A 20,997-nucleotide genomic window follows, 5' to 3' on the forward strand; every position below is an offset into this window, starting at 1 on the left:
ATATTTCAGGATTTATAGGCGTTCATCAGGTCTATTTCCCATAGACTCGTGTGTTAAAATGAAAAAAAAACAAGGATGGAATGTTTACTGCCAGTTAAAAGAATATAAATCTGACGTTCAATATATGTCCAGAAAAGGATACCTCGAACATATCTTAAAAACTGGGTCAAATTCATCTGCCTGCATGGAACAGTAATATTTCGTCAATATATTGAATTCAAATGCGTTTGCACTAATACGCTAGCGCATCTTTACTTCATTACAGAGATGTCTTTTTAAAAAATGGCAATACTCTGGCTCCATTTTCACGATTTACAGGATTGCCATTAATGGTGGTTACTAAAACTTTTTTTTTGCTTTATTATTACTTTATTTTCAGCTTTGGATCTGATTTATAAAACTTGGACATAATCACGTATCGCTGAACATCCTGTGTGAGTTTCAGGTCACCTGACCGAAGGTCATTTAAGGTCAATGAACTTGGCCATTTTGGGGGTATTTGTTGAATTCCATCATAACTCTAAAATGATATTGGTCTGGTTCATAAAACTTGGACATAAGTTCCATGGAGTTTTTTTTTTACCACATTGATCTTGACTGGAGGGCAAAGCTAGTTGCTATATATTTTGGTATGGAATTTTCAATATTGCACAATTAATGATCTAACTAGAGATCCACGATATAATATATGTACATAAGAGAGTGAAGGTGCTAAAAGACAAAAGTGGATAGGTAACAAGGCACAAGGTGATGCTGTGGTTCCCATCGAAAGACCCCCGCTTCCCAGGGCCGTGGCTCCTTCACTGCAAAAACTCCGATGTTGATTTAACACCAGCCCGGAATCTAAAATCCTCAACAAAAAAAGTTTGGAAATCTGACTTTGCTCGATAATCTCTCCTCGATTTTAGTATATGTCAATGCGTAATTGATATCAATGAATAGAGCATTTAATTCTCTTTAAAATGATACCCTACAATTATATGATTATGGTTCAAATGGATGTGCAGTGCCTTGAAATATAGGGCTAGGTCAACATTCAAAAGCTGCAAAATGACACAATATTTGAAAGTCACTTCTTATTCAGTTCTTATTTCGGTGGTGATTAGTGAGTTTCTCAGCGATTTCTTTCGACTTTGATCGATAATTTTACACCGGTTTACATGAGTGCTGGAGCATTCAATGGGTCTTATCTTATCCATATATATATATATATGTGTGTGTGTGAGTGAGGGTGTGTGTGTGTATACCCATGTCTAGATCCCGACATGATTAGAGTTCCCCCTTTACACCATCAGATCGTATAGATGTATCATGGGATTCATCAACGGGAGCATCTGTTAGTTTTCTATCTTGGAAAGCGCCCTCACGTTGCCCTTCAGTTTTCTCTGACGCTACGATTGACGGATCTGAAGAAGTTGCAGCATTGATATCATCAGCCGATGTGCTGGTAAGTGGCTCCTCGCCAGTCCTCGATACCTCATCTGTAGCCATTGCCTGTGTCGACTTCGATGATGGTGTATGCTTCTCGAAATATTTCTTATGGAACTTCATTTGTCTGCAAATGCAAAATTCAGTTTCATGTAATGATGTCACATGTGTTATGTATTAGAAAATAAAATGCTATTCAGATAGGGCAGTTTAAAAGGTAAATTACCCGTCATAGCTGAGCTTGTGGCATTCTGTGGTCGTTTTGCAAGAGACCACAATGGACAGGCCTTAGTAGATATACATTGCCCAGATCAGATCACATCACCAAAGTTTGTATTCGAAGTTGATATGAATCTGATAAAGGGAATAATATCTCGGAAAGGTAATTGTAATTTATAATTTTTCATTATATAAATTACAAAAATTCTTAATCAAGATCATGAAAAAAGGAAAAAAAAATATTATTGCATTGCCTTGATTCATAAATACAATGCACGTGATAATTCACTTGTTTGTACGGTAACGAGTGTTTACTATACCGTAACGTTGTTTGCGTATGTTCAAAATTAATTGAAAGCGAAATATGTGGTTTAGTTATTATCTTAGATTGACTTTCGGATAAATATACATGTATACTTTTCTATATACAACTTGTTGGTCAACTAATTGTGATTTCGTCAACCTGCGTAATAAATTTCGATTCGATGAAACACTAAGCAATTAATTATAATCAATCTTATACTTTGGATGGGTGTGGATATATGCAATCGACCCAGGTGAGGTGGATTGGTACCCGGCAGGATTATTGTATCCCCCGAACAGAGTTCGGAGGATACTATGGATTTGGCCTCGTCGCGCCGCCGCGGCGGCGCAACGAGGCCAAATCCATAGCGAAGAAGCCTATTAATTTTGGTGTGGGCGGAGGTCACATGGTAAGGTCAAAGGTCATTTTCAGTTCAACATTAAAGTTTACATGCAAGACTCTCTTATGACACCTAACTCTGCAACCGTAAGTCACTTTTCAACCAAACTTGGGTGATATATGCACTTGGGGACTGATTCCGCAACCGTAAGTCACTTTTCAACCAAACTTGGGTGATAGATGGACTTGGGGAACACTCTTATGACACTTAACTCCGCAACCGTGTCACTTTTCAACCAAACTTGGGTGATAGATGGACTTGGGGACTAACTCCTCAACTGTAAGTCACTTTTCAACCAAACTTGGGTGATAGATGCAGTCAGAGGTCACATGGTAAGGTCAAAGATCATTTTCAGGTCAATGTTAAAGTCACATGCAAGACTCTCTTATGACACCTAACTCTGCAACCGTTAGTCACTTTTCAACCAAACCTGGATGGTAGATTGACTTGGGGGACCTGCATGTTATGCTGCAGTCAGAGGTCACATGGTAAGGTCAAAGGTCATTTTCAGGTCAATGTTAAAGTCACATGCAAGACACTCTTATGACACCTAACTCTGCAACCGTTAGTCACTTTTCAACCAAACCTGGATGGTAGATTGACTTGGGGGACCTGCATGTTATGCTGCAGTCAGAGGTCACATGGTGAGGTCAAAGGTCATTTTCAGGTCAACGTTGAAGTTAACATGAAAGACTCTTTCTCCGCAACCATAATTCACTTTTCGACCAAACTTGGATGGTAGATGGACTTGGGAGAACTGCATACTAGGGTCATTGTCGCCATGATGATTGTATTTTTTGGTCAAATTTCTGGATGAGCTCTATATATCGCAATGACGGATGACGCGGTAGGTTCGGGGGATACATGTGGTCGGCTGCTTGACCCGCCGAGCATCTCTAGTTTCTTGCATGCACTGAGCGCTGGTGATGGTAGCTCGAGCTAAAGCGGGGTAATAATAGTAAGCGCTTTGTATCCTCAGGCAATATAAATCCAGCTATTATTATTATGTAATGTATATGGTCAATTCCAGCGTAACGGACATGACGTTCAGACAAATTTTTGTAATTCAAATGTTTATACAGTAGAATTAGCAGTCTTTTGATAATTGTTACTAAGCTTATCAGACACATTCAAGTATCAGTTACATACACATAACATTTCAAATCGTTTCATTGAACAGTTGCGGAGAAATTGCACTCTTTGTGAGCGTAACGGACATGACACGAAATGGACGAAGCATTTTTACCTCCTATTGCTTATCAAAATTCCTGTGAATTCTTAGATTGCATGCACCTGACATTGGTGTTAATTTAACCTTAAGACCATGCTCTATCCATAAAATAGTGTTTAACAACAGTTTTGCAGTGCATTCTGTATTCCGAGCTCAAAATGTAGCGTAACGGACATGACACACGAAGCGTAACGGACATGACAGTTTTGTCCACTTTTTGTAAGCGAATATAATTATTTTATTACAAGATACGGTACAAGTCTAATTGTTTACATGTTAAGGCTAGAGGTTAGAGACACATATCATAACTGGTAATCTGTAATATCTCCTATTATTTTGCAATTTGAGAGGGGGTCTTTTTGTACAATATTTATAAAACAAAAAAATATTTAGAAAAATTTATTTTACACCGGTTAACAACAGTTAATGAGTATTTTCCAGTTACTACCATCCGCCACACCTAATTAAAGGAAAAAAAGTTGATAGAAAAGATTATTTTTTATTCATGCCCTAATATTTGATAATATACTAGCGTAACGGACATGACACCCTTATGAAGTGAACTTCATCAGCACTTCTTAGTTTGAAAATGGAAGAAATATCAATAATGAATGTAATTATGTAACAGCAAAGTACCTTTACTGACAATCTAATGAAAAATATGTAGATATTATTAGCAGGTATCATTAAATTAATAGCTATAGCCTAAGTGATAATTTTATATTGAATACAACATTTATCGTACCACTACGACACACTGAGAAGACCAAATCTCTTTTTTTGTGAGAAGAAAACAAAATTTACCAGACCTGTATAAATCCAAGAAGAACATATTATGGAATGTATTGTATGATAAAGAATATGTACTAGTATTAATGTCAGTTTTAAGATTACAAAAAATGGTATTAAAATTTAATAGCAGTACCTGGAAAGCGGTCTTTCATTATCGATTATGTACGAGTTGAAAGGTAATCGGAATGCTTGTAAATAGCTTCTGAGATTTTTTTTTCATTCAAAATAACTATCATCCTGAGTATCATCCTTTCATCAAATCTTGGATGTTCTAAATCTTACAATCTTGCTTGCTGACAAACGTGGCTGTATCTATATGTAATTTTGTTGTATTGTCCGCGCTGCTTGTGTACAGTTGAAGATACATCATTCAAATCGTTATTATGGCTGACCAAAATACTATGACATAATTTATTGATCGCGCCACATTCTTTCCACGGCCCCTTTGCTTTGTGATACTGCAAAGAAGTGCCACTGTAGATTCATGGATTCATAGAGCTACATGTACATCATGAAACACAGATATCCGAATACAAACTTGCTTTTAAATGTGATCCCATGCCATCACTGAAGAAGTACATGTTGAGGTTGGTGTAAGTCAGATACTTTGAAGTAATATCATCAATGATCATTAATTCACAAGTTGGAGTTTTATCATGCTCCAAACTGTCAGTGCAAGAACCTCAGATAATCAAATGTTTGTTCAAACACGAATGATGCAGATTGTGATCTGAGTATGTTGCCAGATCTAGCTGCATCTTATCCTAATATTATGTAACATACCGTTAATTCTCAGAAAAATCTACCAGAACAAGAGCTGAACTTTCATCATTCACCAACTTCTAAAAATAGCTTGAATGACATGCAGATTCTAGGAAATATTACATTCAGCTATCCTCAAACAATTGAGACTAACCTCAGTCTGTGACACTGAGCCTAATATTTTGTTTTTGTAAATGCTGCCATTTGCCATATATAAGGCGTCATGTCCGTTACGCGAATTGTCATGTCCGTTACGCCATTTTCATGAAAATGATAAATGGTAAGGGAAAATGATTGCTACACATGGTAGGGGGTTTAATTCTAACATAGAATCTGAATCTGCAGTACCTTTAGACAAATTTCCTGTAAGCTGTGAAAACTTTAAGTGAAAAACGTAACGGACATGACACTGATAATGGTAAAGAAATCACACAAATCTGAAGACAGATTTCTGTAAAATTGATGAATGGCATAAAATTTAACAATTATTTTCTGTTGATTTAAACATTAATCAACTATTCAAAAGTTAAAAGAGACCTCTGGGACCTTGTTTGCTTTTAGTAGAGACAGAAAAGATGAATTGTTAAAAAATAGCCACATTTTTTTACATTTTGCAATATACCATTCTATTTTTTGATGATGGAAAAAACTACCAAATTATATCAATATTGCGATTTTTCTATTGGAAATTGAGACTTTATAGATTACTTTTTAAGAAAATTTTACTGCTTGAGTGAAATCTGAAACTTCATTTTTTCTCTAAAGTGAACATTTTCCATGGAATTGCCCATATATAATATTTTGCTGATTATATAGGACAAAAAAAATAATTCTCACCGGCTGTAAATGTCATCAACGGCTATCCAGTTGTTCGCTATCCACTTGACACCACGAGTGACCTCACATCCACCGTGTAAAGAATAGTTATTTGGATTTCCAAGCCATCCTGCAACATTTAAATGAATACGTTTTCTGAACCCTTTTTTTCGCCTGCATAGCAGAGCGAGACTATAGGCGCCGCTTTTCCGACGGTGGCGGCATCAACATCAAATCTCAACCGAAGGTTAAGTTTTTGAAATGACATCATAACTTAGAGTATGGACCATAGTTCATGAAACTTGGACATAAGGTTAATCAAGTATCACTATAGATATCTTGCTTGAGTTCCAGGCCACACGACCAAGGTCAAATGTCAGTTATGGTCAATTAACTTTGACCAAGTTGAATTACAAAGTAACATAATATTGGAAGTTCATGGATCTAGTTCATAAAATTTAAGAGTAATCAAGTATCACTAAACATCCCATAACATCATGTTACCATGGTTGGATACGCTATTTCATTCAGGAGTCCACTGTTTAAGAGTGGACTCATGAATAAAAACAGTGGACTCATGAATAAGATGGCGTATCTAACCATGGTAACGAAACCACCTTTATGAATTCGGGCCACCAAGTCTGGAAACACATAAAAATATACTTGAATCGGGAGTTCAGGGTGTGAAGGAACCACTATATACCTGTTTCGGGGTCTATATGATGATTATACCACATAACAGTCTTTCCCTTGGCGGGGTGTATGACGAGGTTGGCGTCGTGGCAATGGTTCTTTAGGTCTGTCACTCTCCAATCTTGCTCCTGGGCAACCTGAATGAGTCAAGATTTTTTTGTTTAATCATGGACAAATACACTCTTATAATATTGATTTCATCTATTACATCTTCCGATGTTACTTTGTCATTAAGCAAATTTACTCATAAATGATATTTCGGTTAAAACTCTAACTATATAGCTGTCATTGGCTTAGAGGTGGACTTTCACGACAAGAAAGTGGGGTAACATAAATAGGAAAGGGGAAAATTACTCTCTGAATACTATTTCAAAATTTATTTAAAAACTTGATTTTTATGATAAAAAGGTCAACATTTTTGTCCGCTCGCTTCGCTTGCTCTCGTCTTTTAGGAATTTTGCTATATCCGCCATATCTGGCCCCTTCAAAATGTTTCGCTCAATACGCCGCTGGTAACCCTGCCTTTGGAAACTCCGTGAAAGTCGCCATTTTTTGTGACATACGTTGACAATAAAACAATTCAGCAATTCATAACGTGCCAGTTATTAATATTAATTGGATTCGATTGGACTGAATAAAATACGAAATCAAAGTATCGCCTTCTTGAATGAATCTTCCGTTTTCGTGTTGTAGTGTCGTTACAAATCGTTGTATTACATGCTAAGTTTGTACTTTAAAACTTTGATTAATATAACCCTGATTTAGAAAAATCATATACGTCAAGAAATTACCTCAGAACTATATGTGTCATTATTAGCATAGGGAAATGCCGTCTCGCCCCCTTCATCCACGTCTGTTAAGTATGTCATTATGGTGATGAACCTGTTCAAAATGTTTTATTCATAAATAAAATTATTTCTAAAGACAAGTTGAAGGAATCTAAATTTGATTTTTAGAAAGTTTTTATCTTAAAGCGATCCATATTGTCAGATTGAGGAATTAGAGGCCCATCATTTAGAATTTCTTGCGGAAACGCTCAATCATTGTCATCACATTATTTTGCTTCAGTCCATACGGTTTACAATAATCATAAGACCAATACGCCTGCAGTTGTGCCAACGATTTCAAAATGAGTTCATACAGAGTCTAATAAAAATGACAAAAAGGTGTCTGTTTGCATAAATGAAAATAATGCATCACAAGAATCTAGGAGATATTATGTAATTGAGGAGAAAATATCATAAGCATTGGATTAGAGTCAAATGTCGGGTATTTTTTCAAAATATAATTACATACAGTCCAATTTGCATATTTGTGTTGGCGATCTATAGTATGATCGTTTTCATGTTAGACTTTAATATTCCACAAAGTGCAGCTGATGTATAAACTGTATCAGGTCTAGATCCAATGTGATATACCGCCCTTTCACACGGTAAAAAAAATCGTTATTTGAATGATGCTTCCAGTGAACAAGGCTACTGACGAATTTTTAGCAGATGTGAAACCAAACGAGGGCCTTTTCACGCGTTAATCTTGAATCATCATTGTAATGACGATTGCTATTGTAATTGTGACTGTGATTACCTTTCGTGATTCTAATCATGGGCTAGTTTGGTTTCACACGTGCTAAGTATTCGTCATTAGCTTTATTTTTCACTGGAATCATTCAAATCACGATATTTTTACCGTGTGAAAGGGCGGTTTGTTTTACAGATTTTTTTTAGTGAAATCAATGTTTACTGCAACTACGTTTCAATCATTTTTATGACCTCATAGTTCTAAAAGAAATGCGAATTATTAGGAACACCACATTAGGTGCCACATAAAGTAGGTTTAATTCTTACAGTTGTCATTACATTTGATGAATTCCTTTTTCAATATGCAAATATTTGATAATTCAAACATGAGCTATTTACCAAGAGGTGTATATGCAGCCAGCAACGCACATGAAAAATAATGCAACTTTATTTGCATTCGACCGAATTTAATAATCCACTTGACTAATTGAAAAATCCATCACCTTTTTTATTCGTCAAACGTTTGGCTCGACATAATAATAAACTGTCATCCTTCATCAAATTTGAGGTACACATGTAAAACACTTAATGATTGCACGATGATCACATTAATAAATTATTCTACATGTTGGCAAGGTTCAGTGATGTTTATTCATAATCGGTCATGAGTATTGCCCCGATCTGGGGCCCGTTTCACAAAACGTGTTATAACAAATATGCAATAACATAAGCTACTGAAATCATTCAATTTGATTGGCTAATAGCAAAGCCGTATTAGAAATTGTGATTTTCTTATCATAACAAACATAAGTGAACACACGTCAATACAGATTTGGCTGGTAATCAGGTTGTTGGAGTAGGTGTCATACGACAGATGGGTGTCTATTACCCTCTAGTCATACATTTAATCAATCTTTCTCCTAAACCCTTTAATTGAATTAGATCCATCAGGGAAAGGGAAGGCGTGGTCCAAATTAAAACAAAACTAACGTCCAAAATTTAGGCTTATGGCAAATCAGTTTAGTGGAACAATGGAAAATTGTCCCAATTGACCTCTAATGCTGTGCATACCTTTAAAACAGAGAATTTTTTCGTGCATTTAGATTCAGGCTATCACGAGTGGTGCTTTATGAACAATATCTAATTCCCTTTTAAAAAGAGGACATCTTGGAACATTCCTTTCATGAACAATTGATTGCTCTCATAGGAGACATTAATTGTATTTCATCAAACGGAAAAGGACTGACCCTTTACGTAAAAGTGACTTAACAATCAATGTGCCTTTGTACAAATACAGTACAGACCTAAATAATACATATTTCGAAGTGTAATTCTAATCGCAATGAAACTAACACTACCATTGTAGTGTAATCCCTTAGCATACCGTTAATTCGCTCATACTTCGGTGAGTTTAGATCTATACCTGAGCCAGTATAATGTTCATGACTTCAGTATATTGAAATGATGACATCAACATTGAAATTTAGTGAATTAAGTATTGTAATTGTTATTATTCTAATCTTCTTACTTATATCATCCCTCCCCATTGCTCATTTCCTTTCGTTTCTTTGAAATATTTAGCAATTGACGGGAGGGGGAATTGACGTATTTTTTATGATTACATTTTTTCTTGTCATTATCCCAAACAATAAATTAATAACTGGGCAACAAGAACCCTCTTTTGAAGTAACATTGTCAATGTACTTTAACCATAGGATTATTAGTGAGAATTCACTGCTGTAATCTCATCAAGGACAGTTCGGATCCTTTATTAATTTTCAATTTGGCAACAGTATTTACTCCCCCCACCTCAAAACAATTTTGAAGATTAGGAATAATACAATAATAGAGATTGATAGAAACTGTCTTTAAAGGTACAACAAATATAATTTGCATGTAAATTGTAGAGCGTTTGAGCTTTTAATCGCGTTGCCAATTTAAGGATTTCAGTAATTACTTATTTGTTTTAGGATACTTATTAATTTGAAATAAGCTCAGGGTGTGTGTATATGTGATCGGGTGTGGGTGTGAGAGAGAGTGTGTGTGTGTCTTTTTAAATCTTTATTTCAAAGGATTTTGCATGAGGTACCAAGGAACTGATTAAAGAGACCCTATAAAATGAAGTCCATTGTCCGGAATATATCTGGGTACCATTTTCACAAAGACTAGTTATGATAACAAATATACAACTTCTATATCGACCAATCAGATTGAAGAATTTCAGTAGCTTAAAAATTATTTTGATTTTGAGAAAAAAAAGGGAATTCGATTTTCAAATTGAGTCTTACCTGCATATCCTTCCTTTCGGATGAAGATGACTAACGTTCTCCAGAGTCATCATACTTTGAATACAGCTGGTGGAGGGATCGATTGGTGAAGAGTCGTAGTGGGCGTGGTAATAGCCTCCAGGATAGTAGCGCGCAACCTGCTCTTAACCAATCAAATTAGGGAACACATATCTTGAAAAAATGAGTAAAAAATTATCCATTTTGGGGGTAGATAGGGAACATGCATGTTCGCTATGTATTTTTTTACCCCCATATTGGGCAAAATGTATGTTTTGAGGGTGAATTTCAACGCAACATTGCGTAAAATTTACAAAGTATTTGGTATCATTTTACTCAGCAAAAATGCATGTTCATATGTTACCCAATATTGGGTAAACCCATTTTAGAATGTAAAGATGAGTCTAAGGATAACTTGCCAATTTAATCTAACAATCATTTGGTCCAATCATATCACTCATAATCACCATTTCGTCTATAACCATTTCGTCTCGTAACTATTTGGTCTAATATCCATTTCATTTTCATTCATTTTGCACAATTTAACACCTAGTCCAATGAGACCAAATTGTATATGGATTAAATGGCAATTGGACCAACCGGCTATTAGACGGAATTGCATTAGACTAAATGAAAGTTGACCATGTGGTGAGTGGACGAACTGATGGTAGACCAAATGATAGTAGACGAATTGGAAATAAACCCATGCATTCACTATATATGCACTTGTCAAGTTTTGTATACTGTATGAGCGTCTATCAAGGCTAATGTTTACGTTTTTGTGTAAAATAGGGGTAAGCATTGCTCAAGACATACTTGGAACATCGCTAACTAATAGGGTTTAAATGCTGGGTTGTAAAATTCATCATACTCACACGTACATGTAAGTTTATAGAGGAGGGGGGTATGTCGTAATTTCCTTACTGCAAAGTGACACTTTATTCATAATTATGGATTAAATACTAGACATAAGTAAATGATGTGTTGAAAAAAATGATCAAAATAACATACAAATAAGTTTTATCACTGAGAGGCTCTTCTTGTTATCCAATCGAGATCTACAAGATATACATATTGCTTTTTTGGGGAAATTTTTCTGACACATTGCTTCACGTAAATTTGAAGTGTTTAATTTGCGCGCCCCTCTCCTTCCCAAATATATATAATATATTTATGTTAGTGTGTGTGTGTATAAATGTGTGAGTGTGTGGGGGTGGTTGTGTGTGTGAATCTATGTGTGTACATATTGGGGATGGGGTAGTATATTCGATATATTTTTTTGTCAAGCTATATATGCCAAAAATTTCTTTTGATGAATATTCCATTAAATTACCAATGCTTACCTGTATGCTTTCGCTTGACCGAACTATATCAGAGTGGAGACCTGTTAATGTCGCTATTCTAGAAAAAAAAAGAATGTTAAATAAATTGTTAGTAATGGTGGTTTTAACATTACGTTGAGATCGATGCAGGGTGATGCCTAATCCATGCATAAAGACCTTACCATGCTGATTAAAACTTTATGATAGAGAAATGGATATTCATAATACGAAATGTCTTCTTACATTATTCATTGGAGGCTCTCCATTCATACCTCTCAACTCGAGTGAAGGGTTCGCACAGAAGACTAGGTTGTGTCAGTGGTATTCGAGACAGAGGGGAGAGACTACCTATTTTTTGTCAATTGAATTACCTGCATGACCTGGTTAACATAAAGTTAATAAAGTTACACGAAAAATTCCGTCTATTTTGACACTATTCTCCAGTTTTCTTCCGCTTTTTCTCTATGATTTCCTCTTTTCGCCATTTTCACTACACGTATTTTAAAAGTCATAGAAGCAATCACCCCTGCCCTACCTGTAAATAGCACCACCCCTATATGTCCATTTCATGCAAAACATACATAGTATTGGTATTGAACCAATGCCTACAATGGAATGACATTGTCAAGAATAGATAATTGTTTTTTTTTCAAGGACCGAAGTACTATTGATCTAGCTAGGGATATGCTTAAATGTTCACATATTTCTTCAGCAATATAATCAAGTCCATGAGCATGATGAGTGAATCCTCCCTGAAATCCAAATCCTCCTTTTCCAACGTTTGCTTTAGAATACTCTCATTTTTCTTTTTTTCTGTGATTTTTTTGCATCGAAATCAATTGTGTTTTTTATACGAAATTTGCGTCTCTGTTTATTCAATTTATTTATACTTACATGTACTGAACTAATCATTATGTAATGATGGTATATAATTGTGTTTGGCTTGTATCGATATTACCCGTTTAAAACTGTAAGTTTCTCGTTTTTCTTTTCTTTTTGCTCTTTGATTTCTACTTCGATGATTCTGCTTTGTAGGTTAAAATGGAAGAGAAAGATATAAAGCAATATATTTGTATAAAGTAATAAAAAAACATTGAAACAGAAGAACTTTCTGAAAACTTAAACACAATAATGTATGACTAAAAATCTGAAAACGCCATTAAGGATTGTCAAAGAGGATTTCTTCAATAGTGGACGATATTTTACTTGCATATTAATTTAAGAGACATGCATAACGCATGTGCAGTTATCTAAAATGGAAAATGGCGCTATACATTTTGAGTGTTCACCTGTATGGAAGCTCTTTCAAAAGTTGGTCATCTGAAGTGAGAAAGAAAAGCCAAGTTTGATCACTGACCCTATCTCGACCTCTAACCTTTTCCTCGGTTTTTATTTCGTTTGTTTCAAGTTTCTCCAACCACTGGGTAACGAGATCATCCAGGCTCCTAGTCATCATTGCGTAAAACTCGTTGAGGTTAAGGAGACCATTTGAGTCAGAGTCTAGGTCAAGATCTACCATAAGCCTTTAAAAGAAATAAGAACCAGGAGGCAGTTTAACAAAGAGTAAATTTTTACAAAGTATAAAGTTTGAATAAAAGATAAATAAAGAATTTAATTGAATTCTAAAAGTGTGACTTAGAAACTGAGACTTTAATTACAAGAACGTAGCAGTCGACAATTTTTACTTATCATCATCAACGTGTTATATGATTTTTAAATCCACAATTAACTCTTTGTTAAGCAACAACACATGGAAAAATACCTTCCCCTTTTTATAGATAATACTAAAAGCTTCCAGAATAGTGAATAATTTGTATATAAGCTGGCAGTTTCTTCAAAGAGATCACATCAGTTCAGAACTTAGAATTTCACGCCAAACTTTATTTCAGATCATAGTTTATTTCCAACTGAAATACAACATCTTCTGTGGAGCTATTTACACGCCATCAAAGAACTGTTTGCGGTTATTTTGAGAGAGGAATTCTCAGTTCTCATCGAGATCAACAACCTGTTTTAATGAACGCTTTTCAACCCATGGATTTCTGAAATTGACTGTTTAATCATCAACATTGCCTTCACAGACATTTCAACTTGCTACAGTGACTCTTGTCATTGTGCTTCAACATGAATTTAATCATCGCCAGCATTGTGGACAATAATTTAAATAATCGTGCCAGCCAACCTGGATATTATCATTTGAAATAAATTCAGATCTGTCACTTCAAGAGATGTAAGATAAATATGTATCTATGTTTTGTTAGTTTATGATTGTTATATTTCCTCTAATATAAGAAAGGGAAATCAAATTTTAAAATTTAAATTTAAATTTTTTATTTTTTGCAGTATCGTAACATTACTTAAATACGAGCTTGCATATAAATGGGTAACAGCAAACACCGTTATGAACTTCACTACTTGTGCCACTTGGAAACACTAAACAACGTTATGAAATTCACTAATTGTGCCATGGCCTAACACCAAAAATCTTTGTGAATTTAGTTCACTAGTATGATGGGGTGTAACACTCTTATAACCAAACTTCGTGCGCTTTTCAAAAATATTTATCAGGCTTAAATTTGTTCACAAACTATTCATAATTTATACAAAACCAATTCAAGACATAGTTACCACATGATTGACGGCAAGATCGGAAACTATAAAATCATAGACGAAAGTGTAAAGTAGGTCAAGGGGTTTCGCCGGTATCGCGATCTCAAAATTCTATTCCGGTCGGCGAATGCGGGCTGTGCTGGAAAACCGTTCAGAAAGTGTGACCTAACTTCGCGCACCAAAGCTTTTGTGAAGATTTAAACAAAACTCAAGCTCAAAAAGTGAAATATTTATATCAGATTGCTTGCAAAAAGCTATGGAATCGGTTAGTACCACATTTAACTCACATTTTGATGATTTCTGCTTGCAAAATGGTGATATCGTGATGTTTGTTGCTTTCTTCAAAACGGGCGCTAACGGTGACAAATTTGCCGATCTTTTTCCAATATTTTCATAAAAACTTACCTCATCCTAAATAAACTTTCACCCAAGGGTAATTTCATGTCGCTTTTCACGTTGATGATGTCAGATTTTAAGGATACTGGCTAGTTTTTGAGATAATGATCGTCCGCGAAGTATGGACACGCGCGAAGTTTGGACTCACTGCAATATACTTGTGCAATTGCGTAACACAAAAACACCGTCATGAACTTTCTTCTATACTTGTGCCACTGGGTAACATCAAACACCGTTATGAACTTACTACACTACTTGTGCCGTAGGGTAACACCAGGTCTTTTTTAATTTACTTCATTACTTGTGTAATTAGGTAACACAAAATGTTATGAACTTCACTATACTTGCGCCCCTGGGTAACACCTAACACCGTTATGGACTACTTCATTACTTGTGCCACCGGGTAACACCAACCAACGAATATGAACTTACTTGACTACTTGTGCCAGGGTGAGTTCAACATGACGATCTTTTAGCACCGGTAAGCATCTGTGAAGCTCTTTATAATCTATGAAGCCATCAAGATTGGAATCGAATTCATTAAATGTCTGATTCCATTCTGAAACATTGTACACCAGCGTTATCCCGTCATCAGCGTAAAGACCATACTTCTTCATGAAACTGCCTGTGATAGTCTTGCTGATCTGAAGCCCCTTCTTTTCACCAAGCTCTATCATGTGGTCACACTCTTCAGGGGTCAATAAATTAAATATTTCTGTTGATATAAAGATAATCGTGTTCCATATTACGTAAATACTGAACTGAACATGTAGAATTGCGCTAAAAACCTTGGGCAATGCTCTGCTTTTCGCTGATCCCTCACGTTACCCCTCAAGTAAACAACTTAGAGTGCCCAGTTTCAGACAGCATTATCGATAACAAGATTACTGGTATGAGCAGGAGTGTGTTAGACTGTTCACTAACTTAAATTATATCTAAAGGCCACCGCGCACCTTATACGACTGTTCGCAATACGATTTTGGAACATATCGCATTTTGCTCATTTTCTGAAAATGTGAATGGAACATTTTGATTTATTTGAGGTTGAAATTAATTGAAAGAATACTAATATAACCATTTTGAAAAATAACAAGCCTTTATTTTAGAGTAAATACCACATTAGTTTCAAATCGTAGCCAATCGTACGACTGCTATGACGTCATTCGCTTTTGCATAGTCTCAGATTTGAACATACGAATTCGTGCGATGATTTAGAACATTACATAGTAAGATATTCCAAGTCTCAATTAGCATCAAATTCTACTACATTTTATAGATCGGGTCGCAGACCAATCGTAAGGTGTGCGGTCGCCTTAAGGTCGTTTCACTGTGTAATAATAACCTAGTCCAATTAGCGCACTTATACAAGGGTCATAAGCATCGCATCCAAACAATGCCTTGGAAAATTCATGATAATTCGTATCATCACTTTCAACATAATTATTGTTTGCTTACTTTCTTATATATAATATCGTTGCACTGTCATACTTCATTCGTAAACTGAGAGCGTAAGCAAGCGCGTATTTACAATCCGTAATTCATTAATAACATATGGACATTATTGCATACATACTTGCTTGTGAATTCATCTGAAATCGGAGTTTTTTCTATCTTTAGTTGATCGAATAATTGCATTTTATCAACAACAAAAAAACGAAATATATCTTTCATTTTCTATCGCTTGAAATAGAATATACAATGATCAGGCCCGTGAGCACACCCCACCTCACACCTCATCCCTCGGATGCGCATTCTGCAACAATATAATCAAACATACAAGGCACTAATTAGAAACCCTGTGGCACCCCTACTGTGATTTCACGACTTTCCTCATTGAAATTTCCTTTATTTAAATTACAATTGTATTTTCATGATTAAATCAGCAGTATATTAATGATCGTCATAATTATAAGAGTTCCGACCTCCTGTGTGGTGAGGCATCAAAGTAAAAACATTGGCACGGGTCATGACTTTGTTCGATAGCGGTAAATGATATAGCTCCTGGCAAAGCTTTCATACAAATAAAAAGGACATGTGTTCAAATTATCAACAGTGCGAATATATACTTCCAACTATATTTTCCCAAGGTTGTTTTAATGAGTGATCATTAGTGTAATGAAAAAAAAATGGATGATTGAATGAATGAACAAATAAATGAATGGATGGTTTTACATTCGGTAGAATGGTCATGATGATAATTATCAATTTTATAATTGGATTTTAGGCGGTAGAGAGAGATGGGGAGTAGAAACAAGAGAGAGAGAGGGGAGAACGGAAGCGTTGAGAATAGATGATGTGAGATTCTTTCTTTCATGTGTGAGTGTATGTGAGTGGGGGTGTGTGTGTGTAATGTTTCTGTCACACCCATTATGTATGATAATTGACCATTACGTTAACGTAAAGAGCTTTGATGGATATGGATTTGCTTTCACTGTTGTGGGTGCGCATAAAAGTGCGATGGATGAGTGAGGGTGTGTGTGTGTGTGTGTGTGTGTGTGTAGACGTGTTAATCAAGTGGCGTTTGGGTGGCAGTGGGTGTGTGTATCTTTGGGCCGTTCCCATCAATATTGTGTTCAATTTTAACCAGAGCCCTGTCAAAAAATGATATATTATTAAATGCATTATTTGTTATTCGACAGGCATGACAGATTAATCCGTCCAAATGAATAAATAAATAATTAGATGAAAAATGATAATCAATGAAATTACTAAATAACGATATGAATTAATAAATAGAAGAATCAATATATTACTGACAAGATTTGATAGTATCTCTGTAATATATATATAGTAGCATACGTTCAACAGCTATGAATATATATCATGCATATAATATTCAGATGTATTATAATGTACAAAAACCTGATTAGTACACAGCCATGAATCGATTTAATAAACATGCTATAAGGAACATGATGGTGACTGGGAAGTGTTTTTATGCCGAATGACTTTCATTAAATCAAGCAGGTGGTGATAGTATGTCAGTAATTAAATTTTTAAAACTTTCAACCCTTGTTTAGTGAACAAAGAGAGTATTTAGACTAACCCATCTGAAATAGAATATTGGAAAGAATCTTAATCTTGGAACTTTAATTTGAAAATTTGTTACATTTCAAGGTCAAAGTATTGGATATCTACGATGTAAGACGATATTATTTTTTTTAATATGGTTGTGCTTTGCCCTTAACATAATTATGATATATTGAAAATAAAAATGTGTATCTCTAATGGGAAAAATAAGAAACCCTTATACATCCAATTTTTAATGATCGATATATCATTTTTTCATAATATTAAGCATTTAGTGCCTTTTTAGTGGTGAAAAACGAAAGACAATGCTTAGTATTCATTAACAGACACATTGTACAAAAGAGGATTGGATTGTATTTTATACTTATTTATTCATTTATTCAGTTTTGTTAAAAAACAGGGTAGTCTTCCCAATGACAAAGACAAGGTCTGAGCGTATATCACGCTCAATTAAGATGACTCGATAATCACGTATGGCCTATAATTTATGATTTTATTTTTTTTTAAAGATGTATATGTTGAATTATCCCACAATACGATGGACATCAGCATGCGATATTTTTAAAGCTGACTAGCTTTCTATATATCATTATCGGATGTACCGGCATTTTCAATCCTTAAATGAAGATCGCCTTTGACGTAAACCAGTGGCGTTATGAACCCCCCCCCCCCCCCCCGAAACAAAAAAAGGAAAAAAAAAACGTAATAAAAATGGGTGCATTATGGCGTGTGTGATTTAATTTCTGAAAAGTCCCATGCGAGCAAAAATTTTGAGCTTGTTAGAATAAAAATCTGTTTATGATAGAATGTGACGTATATATATTTTTCTTACGACGGAGCAGTTCATAAAGGCTGTGTATGATGTAAAAAGTTTTTCCGTAAGTCTTAATTGAATCTACTTAATTGTAGCAAATTGGTTTCCAAGGTAAAGGTGCAATATATCTTCAAGATTCACAAGACCGATGCAATGCATTTTGTTTTTCAATGAAATGATTTAAAATCAATGTCTATAGAGATTCCATACCCCCCCCCCCCATCATTGAAATCAATCGATCTCTTTAATTGTCTTGTATACTTCATTCCTAAACATAAACATAATATTTGAAATTCAAACTTACCGAAAACTGGTGGTTTAGTAGCGACAGTCTTCATCTGTACTGTTCTACCCGGGGAAACTTCTACATTCCTTACGTAGCCAATCTATATATTGAGAGAAACAAAAAGAGATAAACGCTGTAAAAGATTATGAACCTGGCTTTCACCACAGTGGTATAATTATGATCTTTGCAAGGTGGTATTTTTAAGTTTATTGAAATACTAATATTGATTATTTCTGAACAACTATTGACTGACTTCTGTTCAATTGTTGTAGTAAAATGAATATACAGATCTTTGAAAAGTGCAGTATGACACATTGTTAATTCATGATCTCTCTGCAATGATTGTTATTGCATTAAAAAAACTGAAAATCAGAGCTCAAAGTTAGCGGGAGTCCTTTTACCATTCTTGCATTGTTTCACCTTCCGCTGCTGTTATCGAGTATCGATCCCTTTAGTATCAAGGCATGCGACTTAGGCCACGTGTTAAATGTTGTAAAAGAGTTTAAAGTTGTTTTATTACGAATACACGTAACTGGTCTCAAATAGCTCGATCACTATCATTGTTTAATTAATATCAACTTGTCACAACGTTGCTATGGAGACGCAGTATAGACTACGTTCGCTTTATACTTCGAACTAGCTATGCGTGGCAGAGTCCGATTTAGGATATTAGTTTTCTCTTCTATAATTAGTTAACATGCCTATGTATTAATTCATCGAGGGTCCATAAGAATAAATAAAATAGTGAGGAGAGAATAGGTGATTCAGAAAAAAGAACACTGCGCTGAAAAGGCCCAGATAATAATATCTTCTACAAATAAAAATCAAAGTAAAAATATTGGCAAACAAGGAGACAGTAGAGAAATATCATACAGGTGCATTTTCATTGCTACCTTTTAGTTGATGATGCATCGAAACAATTAGACTGATGTGTTATAGACTTATAGTTCTATTCTTCTTATTCAGAAGCCGCTTTTTTAAATGAGTGTGGAGGGGGCGGGGCTGACCATGCACAAAACGAAACAAATGGTAATACGCCTATATAGCGTAGACCGTGTCATATAATAACATATGAAATTGGCAGATTCGATGACTTTTGTTACAAGCAAATCGTTGTATTTTATTGACTCAGAACAAATTATTCGGTGAAAATAACTATTCTGTTTCATTAAATACGGTTACCAATATTGCACTGCATTTAGTTTTCTTTAATGTAATACATTGATTTTTTTAAAACTCTACTACCGTTCTTTTTTAAAGTATTTATTGAGTTAACAACAGGAACTAACCTCCACCGGATCCAACTGATGCAAAATCATTCTCTCCTCTTCTTCTTCGACCACGGAGTCACCCGTCTTGTCAACATCGACATCGTTCCCGTCCTTCCTTACACCTTCATTCATTAAACCGATGTCATTGATACCGAGTACGACGGCCTCAGACATAACGGCTACTACAGAAAAGAGCATTAGGAAACAGAGCATCAACCATAACTTTGCCATTAGGAAGTTGAAATCCATTTTGCAGGTATGCTCGTCCCATCAGGTGTCACTCTCGTGCTTGGTTTGATCTTTATCAATATGACAATTAATAAAATATTATATATGCACACCGTCCGCCAAGGCGCGCCTTCACGTTGCGGGCGAGGTTTTCAAGCGTAGGTTTGATTACAATGAAAAAAGTGAGAGCAATTATATTTGAAGCGGAGTTTAATCGCTGCGTATTTTAACGATAAACAGCAGTGGGCACTCTGATATTCACATCGTTTCTCTTGAGATCATAGTTCTTACTACCATTTCCCTTATTCAATAAATGTCAGACATAAATAATTTAGAGCCTATTATGGATTTGATTTTGGAATAATTGAATTGAATTGAAAGTAAAAGTGAATAATACGAACTCTGATATTCACATTGTTGCTCTTGAGATCATAGTTCTGGCTACGATTTACCTGTTAAATAAATGTCAGACATAGCTAATCATGTAGAGCCTATTATGGATTTAGTTTTGGAACAATTGAATTGAATATTGAAATTGAAATTAGATTAAATGAACTCTGATATTTAAATTATTTCTCGTAAAATCATAGTTC

General features: G+C 35.1%; 1 protein-coding gene across 1 annotated transcript; it reads right to left on the bottom strand.

The window, feature by feature from the left end:
• Positions 1-737: 737 nt before the first annotated feature.
• LOC121412695 (transmembrane prolyl 4-hydroxylase-like) lies at positions 738-20,476 on the bottom strand. The gene is made up of 10 exons (XM_041605472.1): positions 20,195-20,476; positions 18,924-19,005; positions 15,208-15,490; positions 13,059-13,292; positions 11,791-11,848; positions 10,451-10,587; positions 7,437-7,527; positions 6,656-6,782; positions 5,974-6,082; positions 738-1,555 (listed from the first exon to the last, which is right to left on the bottom strand). The coding sequence occupies exons 1-10, from the start codon at positions 20,423-20,425 to the stop codon at positions 1,270-1,272; spliced, it is 1,638 nt and encodes a 545-aa protein (XP_041461406.1). The 5' UTR covers positions 20,426-20,476; the 3' UTR covers positions 738-1,269.
• Between the last annotated feature and the right edge of the window lie 521 nt (positions 20,477-20,997).

The sequence above is a fragment of the Lytechinus variegatus genome, chromosome 4 (assembly GCF_018143015.1).
Source record: "Lytechinus variegatus isolate NC3 chromosome 4, Lvar_3.0, whole genome shotgun sequence".
NCBI classification, from domain to species: Eukaryota; Metazoa; Echinodermata; class Echinoidea; order Temnopleuroida; family Toxopneustidae; genus Lytechinus; species Lytechinus variegatus.

Bases quoted from the DNA above. Each gene is read 5' to 3' on its own strand.
- LOC121412695 (XM_041605472.1), bottom strand. From the start codon at position 20,425: ATGGATTTCAACTTCCTAATGGCAAAGTTATGGTTGATGCTCTGTTTC. The intron at 15,491-18,923 runs GTAAGTTTGAAT...TTATATCAACAG, and splicing joins TACTAAACCACCAGTTTTCG to AAATATTTAATTTATTGACC. The intron at 11,849-13,058 runs GTGAACACTCAA...TTTTTTTTCTAG, and splicing joins TTGAAAGAGCTTCCATACAG to AATAGCGACATTAACAGGTC.